Source organism: Struthio camelus, chromosome 1 (genome assembly GCF_040807025.1).
Source record: "Struthio camelus isolate bStrCam1 chromosome 1, bStrCam1.hap1, whole genome shotgun sequence".
NCBI lineage: Eukaryota > Metazoa > Chordata > Aves > Struthioniformes > Struthionidae > Struthio > Struthio camelus.
Window position 1 is genome coordinate 204285415 of NC_090942.1, and position 18916 is coordinate 204304330.

Sequence of the window (18916 nt, forward strand, 5' to 3'; positions counted from 1 at the left end):
CTCTGCATTAGCGATCTAGTCACTGGTTATTTCATTTCTAGAACCATTAATCTCTCAAAGCATCCCTTTAACGTTCTTTCACCATATTTACCCATTTTTAATTATTTAAAAAAGACAGAGGTCAGTTAGAACCTAGTTAGAAGTCAAGGTCAAGAACATTTTAACGTTCTAAAATCATAGGCACATCTGCAGAAGATATATTTCCAAGAATATATGATGTTTACATAACTGGAAACCATTTGGAAAGGAACAGGAAGTTCTGTAAATATTCAAAAGGTGACCAAGTATTCCCTCGCACCCCCTGTCATCAGGGTCTTCTAATAACACACAGATAACTTGTTTTAACTCAGCAGAACTCTAAATTTTACTTTTAGGTTTACTTTTAAGTTATTTTATGAAATACTTGAAAATAAACACTGAAAGGCAGAGAAAACAAGCCTAAAGTCTCTATATCCTATCTTACTAGCTTCTATAAATAGACTGCTTTTCAAAATTAAAAAATCAACAATGCCATTATTTTCAGTTTTGTGAATTTACTTCCATTTGGTTCTATTACAGGTTATGGTAAATATGTTTGTTCTGCAGTCCCACTAGCTCTAGAGAGAACATCATAGTCATATCAATCAGCATGCACAGTAACAAAACCTGAAACTTCAGTCCATTTTAGAGGTATATTGTGCACTATCCCTTGAATGTTACAGAATCATTGAATAACTACTAAGCACTCACTTGTGATTATTTTTTAACAGTTGTTCTTTAATATTGAGAAATTCATAACTCCCTGCGTCAACAGCTTCAATCTTGCACCTTAGAGCCTGGTATTTGGCCAAAGATGATGGGTTTGGGCATGACAGATTTGTTTCACGTATATTAAGCATGTCTCGGATTAGCTAGAAAATAATGATAGAAGTTACACTTCTTGCATGATTAACACATATGAATGAACAATAAACATTAAGTTTTTTCAGTGAATTCTGTTGCAAATGAATACTTGGTACATTTTTAATTAAGGAAATGCACAGAACTAAGACTGAATTATATAAAGTTATACTGTACTGTCACTAAAGCGGAATACGCATAAGAACGCTGGTTGGCTATCATTTTCATTTTGCTTACAAGGCAATCCTTTCTTATTAGAATCTGTCATATATTATCACTGGCACCACTATCTAGTTAGGGCAATAGAACAAGGCACCCAAGTAATTTTCACAGACCAGGAGAAAAGAGTAATAAAGCTTTAATACTACATTTCCCTAAGTCATGGAAAAGGTTTATGAGACTTAATTTCTGATATCAGGAATACTTCAAGGTTAAAGACACTATTAACATTTACTTTTTTAGCTCAGTAGGGAGCCTCCCTCTCTTTACCCTTCCCACTTTGTAGTTTGTAACTCACTGAAGACGGACATTTTGGTATGTTTTGCAAAAACAAAGAGGTATCTCTAGCAGATTCTATGCAATTTACATTAAAAATGTGATACAAGGAAGAAATTCAAGTTTGCTCTAGTTACAAGTGTGATATAGCTGACAGAGCCCTGAGCGCATCTCACTTCACCCAAGGGTCTAGCTGCTTGGGCTCAGGGCCAGCTTGGATGGTGCAGCTGTCAGGCCTTGAAAGAGTTATGAGCAGCCCCTGCAGGGGCATGACCCACCTTCACCCAGGAGCTGCATTTAAGCTCAGGCTCTTGTCCTTGGTCTCTGGCTGAGCTATGTTGCAGATACGCCTGCAACCGGCCTGGAACCCCCCCAATTCTAATTCTGATCCTGCAGACTTGACTTCCTGGCTTGTCCTTGGACCTCCCAGACAAGGCCATAACAACGAAGCAATCCTGACTGCTGTCTGACCGTGGTTACTGCCATCGGCAGCCACTATCACCTGCTCTCCTTTTCGTGTTTGGTACTGTGCCCTTGCTGGGGAGGTAACTGTCCTGGCCTTCCTCACCTTCACTCCTGGCTCACCTGCCCGTACTACTCCTGGACAGCTGCTGGGTGTAAGGGCTGTCTATGTGCACACTCTGCGCACTTTGGCACCTATCCCCTGGGCAGTCTGAGAATTTTACCAGCTAGTCTCTGCGAAGACGAGACAGCAGACTGATGTGCAACAGAGCAATTGAACTCCTACCTGACTGAACTCCTCGTCAGCGGAAAAATGAACTAATAGCACAGGAGACCAGAGGGGGGAGTGGTGGTAGGAGATTTTCCTAGGCAGGTCAGGTAGGTGTGTTTACACCAAACTGACAAGACACTATTTGTATGTTTAGATGTGGCAATTAACTTTTTGCACAGAGAATCCAAGCAGTACGGGGGACTCTCCCACATGGTCTGTGCTGTAGATGTAGGAACTGACCAAACTGTACATTGATAGATGATTTTAAACGGCCTCTTGAAACTGTTCCTGCCTGTGTAGTAGAGGTCACACAGAACAGCCTTCTGTACATTGATAAAATAGTTCAGATATGTTTTGTATTAGCTTAATATTATCAATAGAAACTGATTATGTGTATGCTGGAGTGGTTACTCGGGCCAGTTGGATTATAAGAATTCACTAGAACAGTGCTGTGAATCTCACTTGGTCTAGCTGAAGATGCCATCATAAAAATTGCAAAGGAGACTCCTGTCACCATCCAGATCTTGACTGGTCTTCCTGTTCAACAGGTTCAATTCCCCATCATGAGCGTTACTCTATGTAAGAGATTCTAATAAAGTAGTTTTTCAAACTAACACTCTGCGACTGGCTGCACAAAAATCCTGTCAACTTATCTAGTGAGCATGTTTAAAACTGATACAGCACAGCACAGATCGGGAATTACGGGCAATCTAGAAAAGTTACCTGACAAAGGTCCTGTTTACTAGATAGCAGCTTTTTGGAAACATTATAGTCTGTTCCAGTTTTGTGACGTATAACTTGATAAAATTCCTTTATCATAACTTGCAGTGCCACCTCATCTGCTCCCTCATCCAGTGCATTCTTTATCTGGAGTAAAATACCTTCCGCTTTGCTCACCTTTAAAAGAAGAGATTATTAAACCAAAAACCATCACAAAACTGCAGAAAAACCACAAATAAATAAATATTGAAAATGGATCATTTAATTCCACATTGAAATTTCACTTCAACTTTTTTGTTAGTGCAATAGTGACAAAATATTTTCTTATACTAGGGTATGAAATTTAAAACCTGGCGATTATTCTTGCAAAGTACCTCAGTAGAGCTAAGAGCCAGTAAAATAACCTCCACAAAATAAAATGGAATATGAATTAGATCAAAAGATCATGTTCTTTAACTTCTTATTGATTCACATTGTCAGCTCTAGTGCATTGATGAAATAACTACAGAAATTAGAGGATATGAAATTTCTAAGTGCACTAATTTATCCTAAAATATATAAAACAGAGCAGAAATCCTATTTATAACATGCAGCCTCCAGATCACATGAAAGTAATGATTCATTATACACTTTGTCCAGATAGACAGGATACACATTTGTTATTTGTATACTGCTTCTCAGCTGAAATTTTTCACAGAAAAAAATTGATCTTGTCAGGGCAGAAGGGAAAAGGTAAAGTGCTCTTTAATTTACATGAGCCACAGGCAACAGGCAGTAAAATGCTGGTATTAGAGGCTGCATAACAAAGTCTTACTGCAGTTCCAAGGCTGGTCTCTGTCTTGCAAAAGCCTTTGGAAAAAGGATGGAGAGTTAATCCAACTGAACAGGAATTCACTTAATTATTGCGTTTCAAAAATCTAGAGTTCTTTTTCTTCCTGCACAAAAGCTATTTCTCTTAAAATTAAATATTAACAGGAAAAGTTAGTGAAAACAGTTTTATCATATCCTTACAGGCATGTGCTTTGGAATAGAGAATCTTTTAGGTCTATGATTCAGCTCTTGCAAAAGCTATCAATGATTGAACACTATCTATCAAATTTGGTTTGTTCACCTACCCGAAACACGTTAGGAGTCTTGATATCCAAATAATCGCACCTCGTAAAAAGCATTCACCACAAAAAACATTTCCTTTTTGTCTTTGCTGATTTATGAAACACACTCATTACTATCTCCGAGTACATACATAAAATATCTCTAATGCACTACTTACTCACCAGCGCCTTTTGCAGATGTATATTCCACTTCAAGAAGTGGAAGGGATATTCTCCTACCATACATCTACTGCTGAAGAGCATCAAAACTGAGTTTTATAGAATAAGGTAAGGGCAAGGACACACTAGAAATGAGTAACTTTTACTGGCAAAGCTCTTCCAATTTAAAGCCAACATATTCTCCACCTAACTTCGCCTTCAGCAGTAACAGAGATGAGCAAAAGTGCCTTCTTAAACAGCCAGGCCTTAATCATATGAATAAATGTTAACCACTTAGGTGTCTAGGGAGGAAAGCAAAACTACTGAAGTATGTGGACAAGTGTAATTAAACGAACCCTAGAGTTAACAGAGCGGTGGATAGTCAGTTAGTCTCAATAACAGCTGTAATATCCAAAGGTCTTCAAGAATAGCCCTGTACTAATTACATGTCTCATCTGATAATACAGACATGGACCACAATTAGAACTATTTTTCCATTACTAGATAATGTCTGGCTGAAATATGATTGAAACATACCAGCAGGGGACAATAACCTACTATTATGTACACTTCTGGCATATGAAAATAAAGGACTGTGTTCTTATATGCCTCAATTTATCTCACAGAAGGGTTCCTCCCATAAGAATTGTGTAAATCGCTATAAAATGGAAAAGCCTGCCATCTGCTCTAGGGAATACTGCATGTTTTCAGGGTTGTGATTCTCAAAATTTGAGATCCAAATTTCTGAAGCATGGATATTTGGAGTCTCCTTCCCTGGAGATATTCAAAAGCCGTCTGGACTGCAATCCTGTGCAACGTGCTCTAGGTGACCCTGCATGAGCAGGGGGGTTGGACTAGATGATCTCCAGAGGTCCCTTCCAAGCTCAACCATTCTGCGATTCTGTAATATGCTTAAGTATAGTACTATCAAGTACAATTCCAATCCCAATATGTGAAACACAGCATATTTGTTTGCTGGGAAAACAAATGAACTTACTTACAGTAATTTTTTAATCTATTTGTTCCCACAGAGTAGCAAGAATTAACTTACATCATTGAGGCTTATGTTTTTTACTGGTTCAAGTAGTAAACTATCCAGGTGGCCAAGAGCTTCTGCCCAGATCAGTTCCACAAAATTGCTAACTTCTTGGCATAAAGCACTTGAATTTATGGCTTCTTCTACAAGCAACTGTAGTAAAACAAACACAATTCATTGAAAAGACAAAGATACAAGTCCCTTAAGTTCTTGCACAGATAAATAATCTTTCCTATAAGCAATATAGTACCCAACACACATTTCAGGCTTAGTATGATTTCTTCAGTCTCATCAACTTAAGGAGAAGATTTGTCTTCTGAGTGTAGAGCATAGCAGGCACATGGCCATGGCCTGCTTGAAAGCTGAGACGTAGTGTCTTGGAGAAGACAGAAGTTGATTTGCTTGAGACATTTTTATCCGTACCCTGTAGTATCAGAGGTACGGATATAACAGGCTACAGATCTCAACCATTTCCTTTTTTGCACAGCTGGTAATAGAACAGATGGATTGAAAATGGCCATTCTTTTTTAACATCTGTAACAGATGACTGTTGTATGTCTAGTTCAGAAAGTCCCAGTGGGAAAGACGTTACTTTTGTGAAAACAAAAATTGAAGCAGCAAAGCTGCAGAATAGACAGGCCATGAAAAACAGTGCAATTCATACATCCAAAAGAGTTGTGAAAACATAGATTTTTCTCATGTAAATTTGAGGAACACTTCAAGTTGAACACTTCAGTTTTTTCCAACTGTTCTTCAACCCCAGTAGCTGCCATTAAACTTGATATTTTCAATAGTTATCACACCAGTTTGGATACTCTATATTACTTGCCTATAGGGCATCTACCACATGGCTTCTGAGATTACTAGAGGACATATACAGGCTGGACATAATCTAGGTGCCAGTTGTGCTCTAAAATGCAAGTTAACCGTGGTAGAAGAGAAAAGCAGATCGCTTTTAAGTTTTTCCCATTCACTTTCTCACTTTCTGTGACGCTACAACTAGTTTAAAGAGCAGTAAATGTTGCCTGAAATACAATTCTGGAAGCAGAATCCAAGTCCTGTCGCCATTGATGGGAGCCCCTGTACTGATTTCACTGAGATGTGCATCAAGCCTATGAAGCCTTGCATTGCGTGCCAAATAGTTATGACAGTCTAAGTTATACATGACACAGCAGTTGCAGTTGCTACATTAGAACATCGCTGTTCAGGTATCCCATTAACTTTGATAATGCACCTACTATATGACTATATATGCTTTTAATGTGGTTACGCACTTGTAGCGTTCGGTATTCAAAAACAAACAAAAAAACCAACATATTTACATATAAACACAGTCTCCCTTAACCTATGATTGTATCACCGCAATCTAGACGATCTTTACCACAGTCAGAAAGCTGAAAACTAAAATAAATAACGAGGGACAGAAAAGTGTGAACGTGGAAATCGTACTAGCCTTTTGCAATTTTGTAGAAGCTAAAGATTCTGCTTCAGGTGGAAAAGTTTCTCTTAATAGGAAGCCCTGGCTCTTCAGGTCTGCAATGAAAGTCTCATAGTTTTCTCTTATTTCTCCAGCAGTCTTACTTATTATGAATTGTTTATTGTTCTGTAATTCAAGAGAGTAAAATTAGTCAGAGAAACTATACACAGACGTATAGAGTGAATTTTACAGCCCACTGCTCTAACAGTTGACAAACCCACACTTAACTTTTGGATTCTGATTTAACAGGCTTCCAGTAAGACAGTGCTTTTGTGAGGGTTCGTGGGACAAGAAGAACAAACACAAGGCTGTACTCACAAACCCCATAGTGACAAGACAGGTTCTTCTAAACATACGCTGGAATAAATTATTCCACCGACGGAACTAGAACTGATAAACAAACAACTCAAATCTATAAATCATGATTTCTTGTCCCTGATACAGCTCCTTTGACTTGAATCTAACATTGCTACAATGACACTGACTGTACTGTGCACACATAGCTTGTATTCAGAGAAATGTGTTTAGGGTGCCCTCAAGAACAGCCTTGCTATCTGTCAAACGTATGTCCAGAATATCACTCTCTATAGCATTTTAGCCCTTAAACATGTCATTATACAGTTTAGCTATTACCAGGAACATGTATGTGAATATATGAAGCAGGCACATTCAGAACCATGCTGTACTGCTGCCTAGTACTAAACTAGCTCTTCTGACAGTGCTGCAGACATACACAGAAGAGTTAACGTGAATCAAATTTATTATGATAAAGCTAGCAGAATGCCTTCCCATTATTTATATGTAAGAATCAGACTACAAATACGAATGAAAGACATCTGGAGCTCTGGGACAGGTGTGTTCAACGTGCAGAAAGAAGCAAACATGTAATGTCAATAGTGGCTCATACCTTAGATCCATTTGATGCACTAAAGTGTGCACACACTTGAAACGGAAACTCACACTGTTCTTTGGAACACTGTAATTCAACAACTACAACATCTTTGCTGCTCTTGGAGTAAATCTGAATGGAGAGATAAATAACACACCCGCACCACCACAGTTTATTGTTTCAGTATGTTGCATCCACATGATTCTGCACCATGTATTCCTCCTTGCTCTATTCATTTTTCAACCCATTTAGAACCACCACAATCTATGACCAGCTATGAAAACAAGTAAAATTATTATTTGTATCACAATAACAAGCAGAAGCTCCTCTCAGGCTTCACTGTACTGACTGCTGTACAATTCAATCTATTTTGATTGAGAGAGGGGATCTCATCAATGTATACAAGTATCTGAAGGGAGGGTGTCGAGAGGATGGGGCCAGATTCTTCTTCGTGGTGCCCAGTGACAGGACAAGAGGCAACGGACACAAACGGCAACACAGGAAGTTCCGTCTGAACAGGAGGAGAAACTTCTTTCCTGTGAGGGTGACAGAGCAGTGGCCCAGGCTGCCCAGAGAGCTAGTGGAGTCTCCTTCCCTGGAGATATTCAAAACCTGTCTGGACGCGATCCTGGGCGATGTGCTCTAGAGGACCCTGCCGGAGCAGAGGGGTTGGACTAGATGATCTCCACAGGTCCCTTCCAACCTCACCCGTTCTGTGATTCTGATTCTATTTTTGTGTTTTGATAGTCCTCTTTTTAATAACAATGTTTTCTATTTAAACTAGATTTAACATCTATCAACCACAGTAACAATATATATTGTCAGAAGCATATCTATTATTCTACTGCAATGCTTTGGTTGGAACACAACAGTAAACAGAAGAGTTCTGTTTGATTTGAATTAGGCTACACTGAAAGACAATATTAAAATACTTTTCAGTACTTCTCTTTGTATTGCAGCACATGGTAACATAAAAGAGTTGCTGATGCGTATAAAACTGTAAACCTTTTATTCATCTACTGATCCTCCCACATTCTCCCACCTTTTCTCACAGTAAGAGAAAGGCTTACTTTTTCAAGGACATCGTATTTTGCAACTTCAAAATCTTGAGGAAAAAAAGGAATATCTTGATCATTTTCTGTGCAAAATCTGGAATCAGAGCAATTAGTTTCCTTTAACGTTTAAAAACATCCATCACCAGTAAAAACAGCATTGTCATAAGCTGCAGCATCACACCAAAGAAAGAACTAATATAAGAAGATAAATGTATTTTTTAGTAACAAAATAACAACAAAAATAGCTTTGAAAAATAAAATCCCACCCAGACAAGCTGCTGACTTGCACTAGTAGGCCAGACTGCCTAGTGTGAACCTGAAGATGAAGACTACATTTCAATCTTCATCCTCTTAAAAAAAAAAAACCAAAAAACAAAAAAACACCACTATGAAAGCAATAAAATTTATGGATTTTCATTGCCTGATAGCACATTAATTTTCTAACAGTTGCTTCTAGTTTGGGTCAGCTAGCTGTGCTGTCCCTAGGCTAATCCCTCCTTCATTCCTGACTTTCATATTAGGATATACACTTGTAGTTACGTCCTTCAGCGTCAAGACTTTTAAACGAGGTAAGTACAACTTCTATTATATGTATTCTGAGAGAATAATTAAATACCTATCCTCTCCTTGACAGCAGTCTCTGAAAGTAAAAGCTGCATTTTATTAATACATAAAAAAAAAAAAATCTATCAGTATTGGAGCTCATTTTGTTCCTCTAATTCAATAATAAATAATACTAACGCTCTTTCTCTATTAGGTAAGAGTGGTCTCGATGATCTTGATTTTCCGCTCTCCTAGGAGTTCAGTAGGAGAGAGATGTGCTCAGCACTTCTCAGAATAATGAGCCAAACTGGACTGCAAACAAAAATCTATATGAACAACTAAAAGAAAAAAAAGAATCGTGACCATGAACAATGCTCCAATCATGAAACCCAGGAAGCTTCGGCAATGCCTGATGCCTCCTGAGTTTGTGGAAACTCTGCACATACTAGGGATCTGCACTGTGGGTATACACTGAAATGGAAAAATGTAAAATCGATTTCCAGGGTAAGATTCAAAGGGAAAATAAAGGAGAAGTCAGTATAAATTCATACACACAGAGTACCAAAAATGGAGAATGGAGAACTTTTTCCCTCCACTACATTATTGCTAAGATAATGAACCATCTCTAGAAGTCACTGAAACAGATTCCAAAGCGGATTTTTGTTCTTTTACAGAAACATCAACATAGTTACATCAAAATACACCTTTAATTTTATCTTATTTTACCTAAGAGTTCTCACTTCGGACTCAGTTTTGCTCTCACTTTCTTCAACAATAATAGGATTGAAGTCATTGTTTTCATTTTTCTCAGTAGCATTTTTATCCTCAGAAGATGACAGGTCTTCCATGCCTGCAATCAAAACCTTTATTTATTTGGCATAATGTCTAGTTTCTTTGATATAACATATGAATAGTTTAAAAAAAAAGAAGAAAAGAAAAAAGAAAAGCCAATACAGCTACTTAATCATAAGTATTTTACACATTTAAACAAGTTAACAGCTACTGAGCCACATTTAATTCAGACATAAAAGTGGGCAGGATATAGAGTCAACTACTGGAGGGTAACTGTCCCAAATCCTTTACTGCTAGAGTGCTCCCTGGGGGTTTGCTCCTTGCCAAACAATACTTCTCTAGGCAATACAAGAGCCTATTCCCACCAGGCACTCTGTATGCAGTCGCCCTGATTTTTGTGACAAGGAAAGGAGAAAGGATTTGGGCATGTAGCTGAAACCTGCTCTGTGCCACTTGGACACAGCACCAGAGGACAATCCATGGCAAATTTTTTGTTTTGTTTTGCTTAAAAACAAAACAAAACAAAACAAGAAACCTCACCTTTTCTAGATACAGTCTATGGAGGCAGCTTCACTTCTAGCTTAAAACTGCTACAAAAAGGAACTACCCAGTTTCAGTCCTGCATGCCCATGGCCTCTACTGTGGAAAAAGAGATTTGTCTAACAGTAATGCAATGACAGACGAAAGTGCAAATGCTGGGTTCCTGATCCTCAATCTTCTATTTAGTTCAGAAAATTATACTGATTCATGACATAAGCACGTTCATTAAATACTGTTTTGTGTCGAAAGGAATTACTTTTTAAAATACTTAAAGGAAAGGCTAGCACCCTACGAAACTCAAGAGACGGCACTCCATTAAGAGATGCAGAAGTAAAAAGAAATAAAAAGGACAGTTAGTGGAAAAAGATAAGAATAAAACATTAATAATTTTCAGGACAATAATTTCTTTTCAGAAAATTTCTTATAACAACTTTGTCGCTAGTATACATGGTGGCTGATTATTAAATGCTAATTCTAAATACTCACCTTCTAAAACATTATTTTCCAAAATAAGTGATACATGAATAAATCACGTCAATAAACAAACTTACCATGACTATCTAGGTTTTGGTTAAAAGTGTGGTCTTGTAACTTAATGTCCTCATAGGCACCAACGTGCAGAAGTTTCCCCTTTTCAACAGATTTCCATATGAAATCTGCACATACAACAGGGAGCTGATACTTCTGAATAATTTTTAGATGATGAGAGCTGAGGATATTGACAGTATCCACAACAACATGCGTACACTAAAAGACAAGTTACAGTTACAGTCATTAAACACACATAACTACAATATTAACACAAATAATGTTTATTTGTGATTCATACTGGTAAAATCCTAGAGTTCAAATGAAACATTAAAAAAAAAAAACAAAAAACACACGCACACAACCTTTTTGGGCCATATTGTAACTGAAACATCTAATTTAGGAACATGGTACCTCTTCTCTTCCTCCACTGTCAAAAGGGAGAGCAGGACTCCTTCAGATGTCCACAATTCAGCTCAGCTAAAATATGGATAACTTCAGTGTGTTAATCTCTCTATAGTGACTACAGAGATATGAGGGTGATCAGACGCCTAATGTTCTGTAGAGCTTTTAGTAGCACACAGGAGGTCTAACAATGGGCCAACCTCTACTATGGCAAATATGGGATAAACCCAGACCAAAGACTTCTCTTACCTCAAAGAGTAAGGAGGAAGAATATACAAAAAAAGGGAAGAGGGCTGAATAATGGTAATTTGTTTTGGTAGCCTGATAAAGGATCTTATACTGTTTTACTGGAATCACATATGGTAATTTGTTTTGGTAGCCTGATAAAGGATCTTATACTGTTTTACTGGAATCACATACATGATGTAAGTTAAAGCTCTCCTCATAGGTCAATGACCCAATTGACCCAGATCAATGAAAGGTCATAACATCAGAATGACATTAGATCTATTTTACTTGAAACCAATGTTATAAAAGCATATATTTTCATTTGTCATATATAACAAAGTACAGCTTTAGAAAGAAAGAGCTCTTCCCAAATACAATGTTTCTCAGCACTGAGTGCAGATACATGCTGAGGTTCCCATCTGCAGATAGGGTGAAATGCTTGCTTACTCATAATTGAGTTTCTGAAGCTGGGGTAAGGTCTGTCCTGAATAGGCCAGCCATTTATTAGTGGTCCTGAGTATCTCAGAGCTCACAATTTCTAGATACTGATATTTTAACTTTGCATTATATTTATAAAGATTTTTCGAGATACATATTTCAATTAAGACATGTTTGTATTGCATAATACACATCTGTTAATTCACTTGCTATATTTAGGAATTCTTTTTTTTTTTTAGCAATTGTTTTTCCAAGTTCTTTTTTTTTTTTTTTTTTTTTTAAATGAGGAAATTTCCTTGACTCTCTTTTTCCCCCCAGCTCACACTTAGAGGTCAGCAGTATGAAGGGATGAATGCGAACCTTATTTTGACGCATCACTGTGCCGCGGCTCTGGTGGTGTAAAGAACCATGGGCTGGACAATAAATAACTCTTACAGCGCAAAGAAATCTGTCAAGTCTCTGGAATACTATTCCTAAATTGGGTATGTTATTTTTCACTGTCTCTCCTAAACAGATGTGCATTGTCAAGAGTTGCCAGGAAACAGCTGTGCTCCGAGTAAGGTGATGATGCACCTGCAATACTCCTTTTCTTCACGCACTCCTTTTCTTTTATTCAAAGTCAGCTCCCTATGTTACGCATAATTTAAATTGTAGACTCTCGAGGACAGCATCTACAGCTTTTGCTGTTTGTAAAGTGACAACCATCCATGGAAGCTGTATGTACACCAGCAGGTTTTAAAGTAACATGTTTAATTTTATATTAGGAAAAGTTACACGTAAGTGACAGGGAGAAATTAGCTCCCTTGATCATACTCTTCTCAAAACTAAGAAGAAAAAAAAAGATAAAACAAGAAATAAAATCATAACAATGCACTTCCTTCTCCCAAGGGGGATCAGAAGCAAGCACTCTAATATGACAATATAAATGAGCTTGCCATAAGTTATGAGTTATGAGGGAAAAAATAAATGTTACTTTCAAGTGTCAGAAGCGATAAGATGCTGAGTATTTTTATGCTACCCCTTCACTAAGAAGTTACATAATCCACTCCCTGTCACTGGCAAGTGAATATCTATATTGTTATGGCACTGGCATATTCCTTGACATACTTCTGGCCTCAACCAATGTGCATCTCTCCAGTTTCCAGCATGGTTTGGGAGACAGATCATCACCGTGACCATTCCCAATAGGCAGTTTGGATATGAACACTTGGTCCTGAGGGCCAAGAGAGTTCACTAGCACAGATGTGGGCCAAGCCATACCATAGTCACAGACGGGGCCACAGACCCTGGAAACCCAAGTCGTGTTTAATATACTAATATAAACTTAGCCTACTGGTTTCATTGTTGCAATGCAACATGCATGCCATGCAAGCAGGCTCCTTGATTGGTCCATGCTGCATGTTGAATATGTATTTAAAATATAAAGCCGGATTTAAAATAGAAAGCTGCAATATCACAGCCATCTATTTTCACTCAGGAAACAAATGTTTTCATTAATACAAACAACAACATAACTAAAGCCCAATTCATGATGCATGTCCTTATTCAGTGTTTCCTCTCCCTGACGATAAGAAAAGAAAAATAGCATGGCAGTTTTATCCAGGACAGAAACCTCCTGGTTCTTTCGTGGAGAGAAAATATTGCTCTTAATTTTGTATGTGACATTTCAATACTGCAGAGCCAGATGCATTAAAAAGGAAAACAGAATTATTTCTACTGAAATATTAAACAGAGAAATAATCCCTATAGTTCTTATGATTTCTCTAGAAGCGGTAAGACTAACAGTCTACCACACATAACAGTATTTGATATTTTCCTACAGAGATCTTGGAAATGAATCTGAAACATACCTTGTGATCAAGCACAAAATGAATTACTCCACCATTTTCGTTAATGCATGTTTTCAGTCTATTCTTCTCCCGAATAGGTAAGTGCTTCACTTTTAAAAAAAACACACAGTTTGCAAAGATTGTCATCACGCTCCTGTTAAAAAAGGAAATTGTTTTTTTGGCTGAAAAGAACTTTCATTCCTATTTTCCATCTAAGTAATCTCCCACCAAATATACTCTTTTCAACTCTAGAAAATACCAAAACAAATCCCATTTTATTAGCATGGAAATCGAACCGTTCTTTATTTGTTTTATTCATTTTTTTTTTAAATGACGTGGAAAATTTAGCGTGCCCTACGTTTTCAGTAAAGTCATGGCATGAACCAATTGCCAAACTCATGTCTTGATCTCTTGCTGCTAATAGCCATTGTTAGAAATGTGGAATTATCTTATTTTAGACTAGAACAATCTTTCTGTTCCCCTTTCAGACAATACCCTATAAAACAACTCTCTTCTTCAAGACCGTAAACTGTTTCTCATGTTTCCACTCGCAGATGTATATAATCTGTAAACACAAAGAAACCATTTAAAAATGATTTTGCAAAACTGATCCAGATTAAACCCAATACAGCAAAAAACAACAAAACAAAAGGTTAGTCTTAATCCAGATCCGTTTTCCGATTTGATTCGCCCTGTAAATTTGCCTTGGGCAAAGATCTACATTGGAAGACAGGAGGGGTAGCGTAGCAGTGGAAGCGAGTAGTCAGGGGAGGGGTGGAGGTAGGCAAACAGCTTCTTTTCTTAGTAGTGCCTGCCTACAATGTCTGTAAAACAACTTCAGTGAAAATTGGCTACGTGTTATTTGTGACAAACTACGCTGAGATATGGGAGGCTGGGAAAGTTTTATTTAATCAGGAGTAGAATTTACGATAACCAAATGTAAAGGCAGTGTCTGACTTAAGGCATTAAAACGTATCCTCATTATATACCTATTTTCCTGGCTGCTTGTGCGTGCAAAGTTATTATTTTAAAAATGGATGGAAACATTAAAAAGAATTGTAGTGTAAGTGAGAACACTTTATGACCACTGAGCTCTATATGTATCACTTAAAGGCTCTCCTGGAGACCCCCGTGACATGCTGCGGACCTTAAGCGGCACATGAGCGTTAAGTGCAAGCTAGCCTTAGCCTGGGTGGTTAATAGAGGCTCACACCTATGTCCCCATTAGACATATCGGAAGCGCAGCGCTCAGTTTAGTTTTCTCTGAAAGGCATTCAGATTGCACATCTCAAAACCACTTTGAGACCTTCATCAATATAAGGCAATTGGTGACAACCAGAAGATTTGGCTTAAAACCGTATTTCTGCTCCAAGCCAAATTGCTAATGCAGATGGACCCTACAGTAACTAGCATTGAAGAGAACATATGCCTTTAAAATAAAATATTCTGGTCAGAAATCCTTTTTACCAGTAATTCGCTGGCTAACCATTGAGTCCATATCTCAGCCAGAAGGTTAGTATCAAAGTTACTTGTAAAGACTGTGTTTACTCAGACTTCTCATATTTCTGGAAAAGTTACTTGATGATGAAAATTTTTCACCATGGCTTAAGACCAAATATTTGTAACTGCGAGATGACTGGACAAAAATGACAATCCAGAATATCTGCCTTCTCCAAATTCATCCTGTACTCACAGAACGAGGCAGAACAAATAAGAAATTGCTCCTTAAAAAACAAAGACAACGCAAAAGGAAAGTATTTCTTGCGTTGGCCAAAAATGTCTGACATTAAGTGCCCTCTGTTTTGGACAGGCCACTGAGAAGAAAAAAAAAAAAAAAAAAAAAGAGCTTTCTCCAACTTGACACGTGCACTGCAAATACTGATTAAGCCTCTACCCTCCAAATCCTAGAAATAAAAAACAATTTCATTAAAGATTGAAGAAAGAAAGCAGAAGGAATTCAAAAAGTTTATTTCCATTTTCCACCATACATTTTTCCACACTAAGTGTAGGCGTACGCGAGCAAACATTTATTAGAACAGTTTCCTTAACAATTTCTAACTAAAAACTAAGCCTACACGTGAATTACCCAGTAGGTTCTCCTGAGTTAAAAAGCAGCATTGGTCAAATTGCACCAATAGCTCAACAAAGCTTTTACATCAACTCTGCAGAAAGATTCAGCTATAGCGTGTAGAAAAAAAACAAACAAAAAACCCAGTAACATTGCAGAGGAAGTATTTAGGTGGCATTGCACAAGTCCAGAGCAGATGATTAGTATAAGGTTTCAGATAAATGAATGAACCTGTAGTAATTTAGGAGTGGGATTACAATTGAGGACTGAGTATATTTTCTTACTCTGTGGCATGATTGCTTTTCAATGAATGCAAGTAAAATCATTTTTCAATGCAGTAAATAAAGCAATACTCTTCCCAGCTACTGTGGAATAACTAAGCAATGAGCGGAAGAATAGGAAGGAGTTTGTCTAAGGCAGAGAGCAATATAATTTGAATTTTGGGTTTCAGGAAAGCCTGGAAAAACCAATACCATCAGACATGATTTTATACATACCTGTACAATTTGATCTTGAAAAGGTAATCTGTAAGAAAGGCCCAAACCATCTACTACACTAAACATCTGAGAGAACTGGCGACCCTGTAGTTCTAATACATACATTTAGACCAGGCAGGCGGCAATTCAAAGATCAAAGGGCACACGAAGGCGCTATAAACCTGTATTTTGTGGCTCTTGTTTTCTGTTGTCTGGAATTAGCAATCCTTTTGGCATAAAAGTACAGACAGAAAAACACATCTTCTTTATATATTTTAACTAAGAGGTTTTCACAAGATACCGTGGTATCTGAGGTGATAAAGGTCTTACAAGCCAGCCTTCATGTAATTCAGCTCTGTTGGAAACTATAACTTTAAGGAGCTCTACTGTGTGGTGTAAGCTGCTTTTATCAACTTTATTTTGAATCTTGCCACAAATAAAATACATTAATTTGAGGGATATGCAAGGGTTAATGGGCCGTTCCCAAAGGTTTCCCTTAATAATCACAGAATGGACCTGGGCACTGCCTCCCTTTCTACTCCCAGACCTCTGCATGCACTGATTTTCTCAGTCTGCTCCCTAAAGCAGATTCAGGCCACTTCAAAAGTTTCATCAGAAGTTGTCTCCACAGAAAATAATGAATTCCATTTGCATAGCCTAAACAAAAAGATTATTAAAAGACAATAAAATTAATTACAAGCATCAGTCCTGCCAGCACATCTATATCTCACTTTAAAACATCCGAAACAACTGAAACTGGTAGCTACATGTGGCATAAAGACTCCACAATGTTATTTTACATTACATTTTGCTTATGAAAATTATGCTGCTTGCTACACACTGAGGAGAAATTGTTGAGAGAGCTGACCTGTAAATAAACCATACATCAGCCAGCAAGCAGAGAGGAATGCGTAAACTTGAGGGAAGGGCGGATTAATTTCCTCCGAGTTTGTTTGCAAAGAAACCCGCCCATCCTTCTGTACCGCCAACATTACAGGCATTAAATGATCCTTGATCCCACTCCTCTCTTTACATTCTGAGCAACACAAACCACGTACGCTCATCCGCTGAGGCGGCTCCCCTCCCCTCAAGGGTCTTCTTGCCTCCCCAACAGTGCGATACAACTGGAGAGACAGGAGGGCGTTGTGAGAGAGGAAGGACTAGGACACACTCATTCCTCAAACACTGTAAAAAGCCCAAAGGGGCAGCAACACTGATTGTGACCCAGTCAAATAAACCAAACCAAGCCAAGCTGAGTCTACCACACAGCTAGAGGCAATAACCCTCTCCAAACTTGCAAGAATGAGGAAACTGCCACTGAAAAGGGCAAGTGAACTTTGGAATTCCTCACAGAGTACAGGAAATCGAGTTGAAACCTGTTCAGAGTCTACTACCAGGAGCTTTTCTCTCCCCTAAGCAAACAGGATTTTATTCTCTTCCACTGTTGATGAACACTACCACTGAATACTAGTCTCTCTTCTATTCTTCTGAGAATTCAGAAAAGTTTCTGAGAATTAAACTTTTCAAGGAATTTTATCAAAGCCTTTGGCTTTAAGCTTTTTGAGCTATAAAACTCTCAAACTTCAAAATCAGAATAGGAGACCATTCTATTGATCCTGCATGTTGAAAATTAATTAGCAGCTGATAGACACTTTCTAAACTGGAAAGTGTGTTGCTGCAGCACCAGATAAGAAAATTATGTAAAGGAAAACTGTTGACAATCACTGCTAGCTTAACTCCTACAATTTTAATTTGTGTCAGTGGAGATCAGTAAAGCTTTATTTGCCTCAAAGGAATTTCCCACAAGTAAGTGAGGTTGTACTTCCTGGTTAAACTGTGATCTTGGGATCAGCATTAGCATCAGATTACATTTATAGCATGAAGAGGGAGCCAAAGAGAAATTTCTATCATCTAAAAATAGTTCATGCGTAACCTGGAATCCTGTAAGGCCTTCAGCACGCAGAAATATTGAAAACAAACCTCTACTGTAGTTTCCAAATAAAGGAATTAAAAGTGATGCCGGGCTTTAAAAAGCCACAGGTAGAAATCCTCGTCATTTCTATCACAGCAGTTTCACACTCCTAATGCAGATTCTATTTTTAGGACAATCACGTAGAAAATATACTCCTAACTGGAAAAAGGAAAGTGCAGGGAAGATGATTTAAAGTTTAGGAGAAAGAATCACGTGGAATTATAGAAAGAAGAAACAGCTGAAATTAAAACCAGTACTCAGCAATTGGAAGGGCTGCCACAGGTACGTACAGCCTAGAGCAGAGTTTTGTACTCGCCCACGATAGGAAAGAGCAAAACCAGGTCACAACCTGCTACACACCGTGAGCTTTTCGTGCGTGATGCTGTGCCTTTTACTAGAGTTTAGAGGAAACCGCTCATTTTGGAGTGTGTGTAGGAGTGGGACGCTCAACAGGACAGCGCACATCCAAAACGCAAAACGTCAGAAAGCCAAGGTTACGCTCTTTGCCCGTTTGTCTTTCCACTCCTCGCTTACTGCGGCTATATAAAGATTAAAAGCGCATC

General features: G+C 38.1%; 1 protein-coding gene across 2 annotated transcripts in view; it reads right to left on the reverse strand.

Annotated features, from left to right (window-relative positions):
* The window catches only part of PARP4 (poly(ADP-ribose) polymerase family member 4), a 52537-nt gene that overhangs the window by 33043 nt on the left and 578 nt on the right, over window positions 1–18916 (reverse strand). Inside the window, exons 2-11 of one of the 2 annotated variants that reach the window (XM_068930293.1) lie at window positions 18714–18892; window positions 13859–13991; window positions 10961–11156; window positions 9804–9927; window positions 8550–8628; window positions 7498–7611; window positions 6567–6716; window positions 5129–5266; window positions 2831–3004; window positions 730–890 (exon numbers count right to left, since the gene is read on the reverse strand). In XM_068930293.1, coding sequence (XP_068786394.1) covers window positions 730–890; window positions 2831–3004; window positions 5129–5266; window positions 6567–6716; window positions 7498–7611; window positions 8550–8628; window positions 9804–9927; window positions 10961–11156; window positions 13859–13984 — 1262 coding nt within the window. In that variant the 5' untranslated portion in view covers window positions 13985–13991; window positions 18714–18892. The remainder of the gene's footprint in view (window positions 1–729; window positions 891–2830; window positions 3005–5128; window positions 5267–6566; window positions 6717–7497; window positions 7612–8549; window positions 8629–9803; window positions 9928–10960; window positions 11157–13858; window positions 13992–18713; window positions 18893–18916) is intronic. The other variant, XM_068930292.1, reaches the window with a different exon arrangement.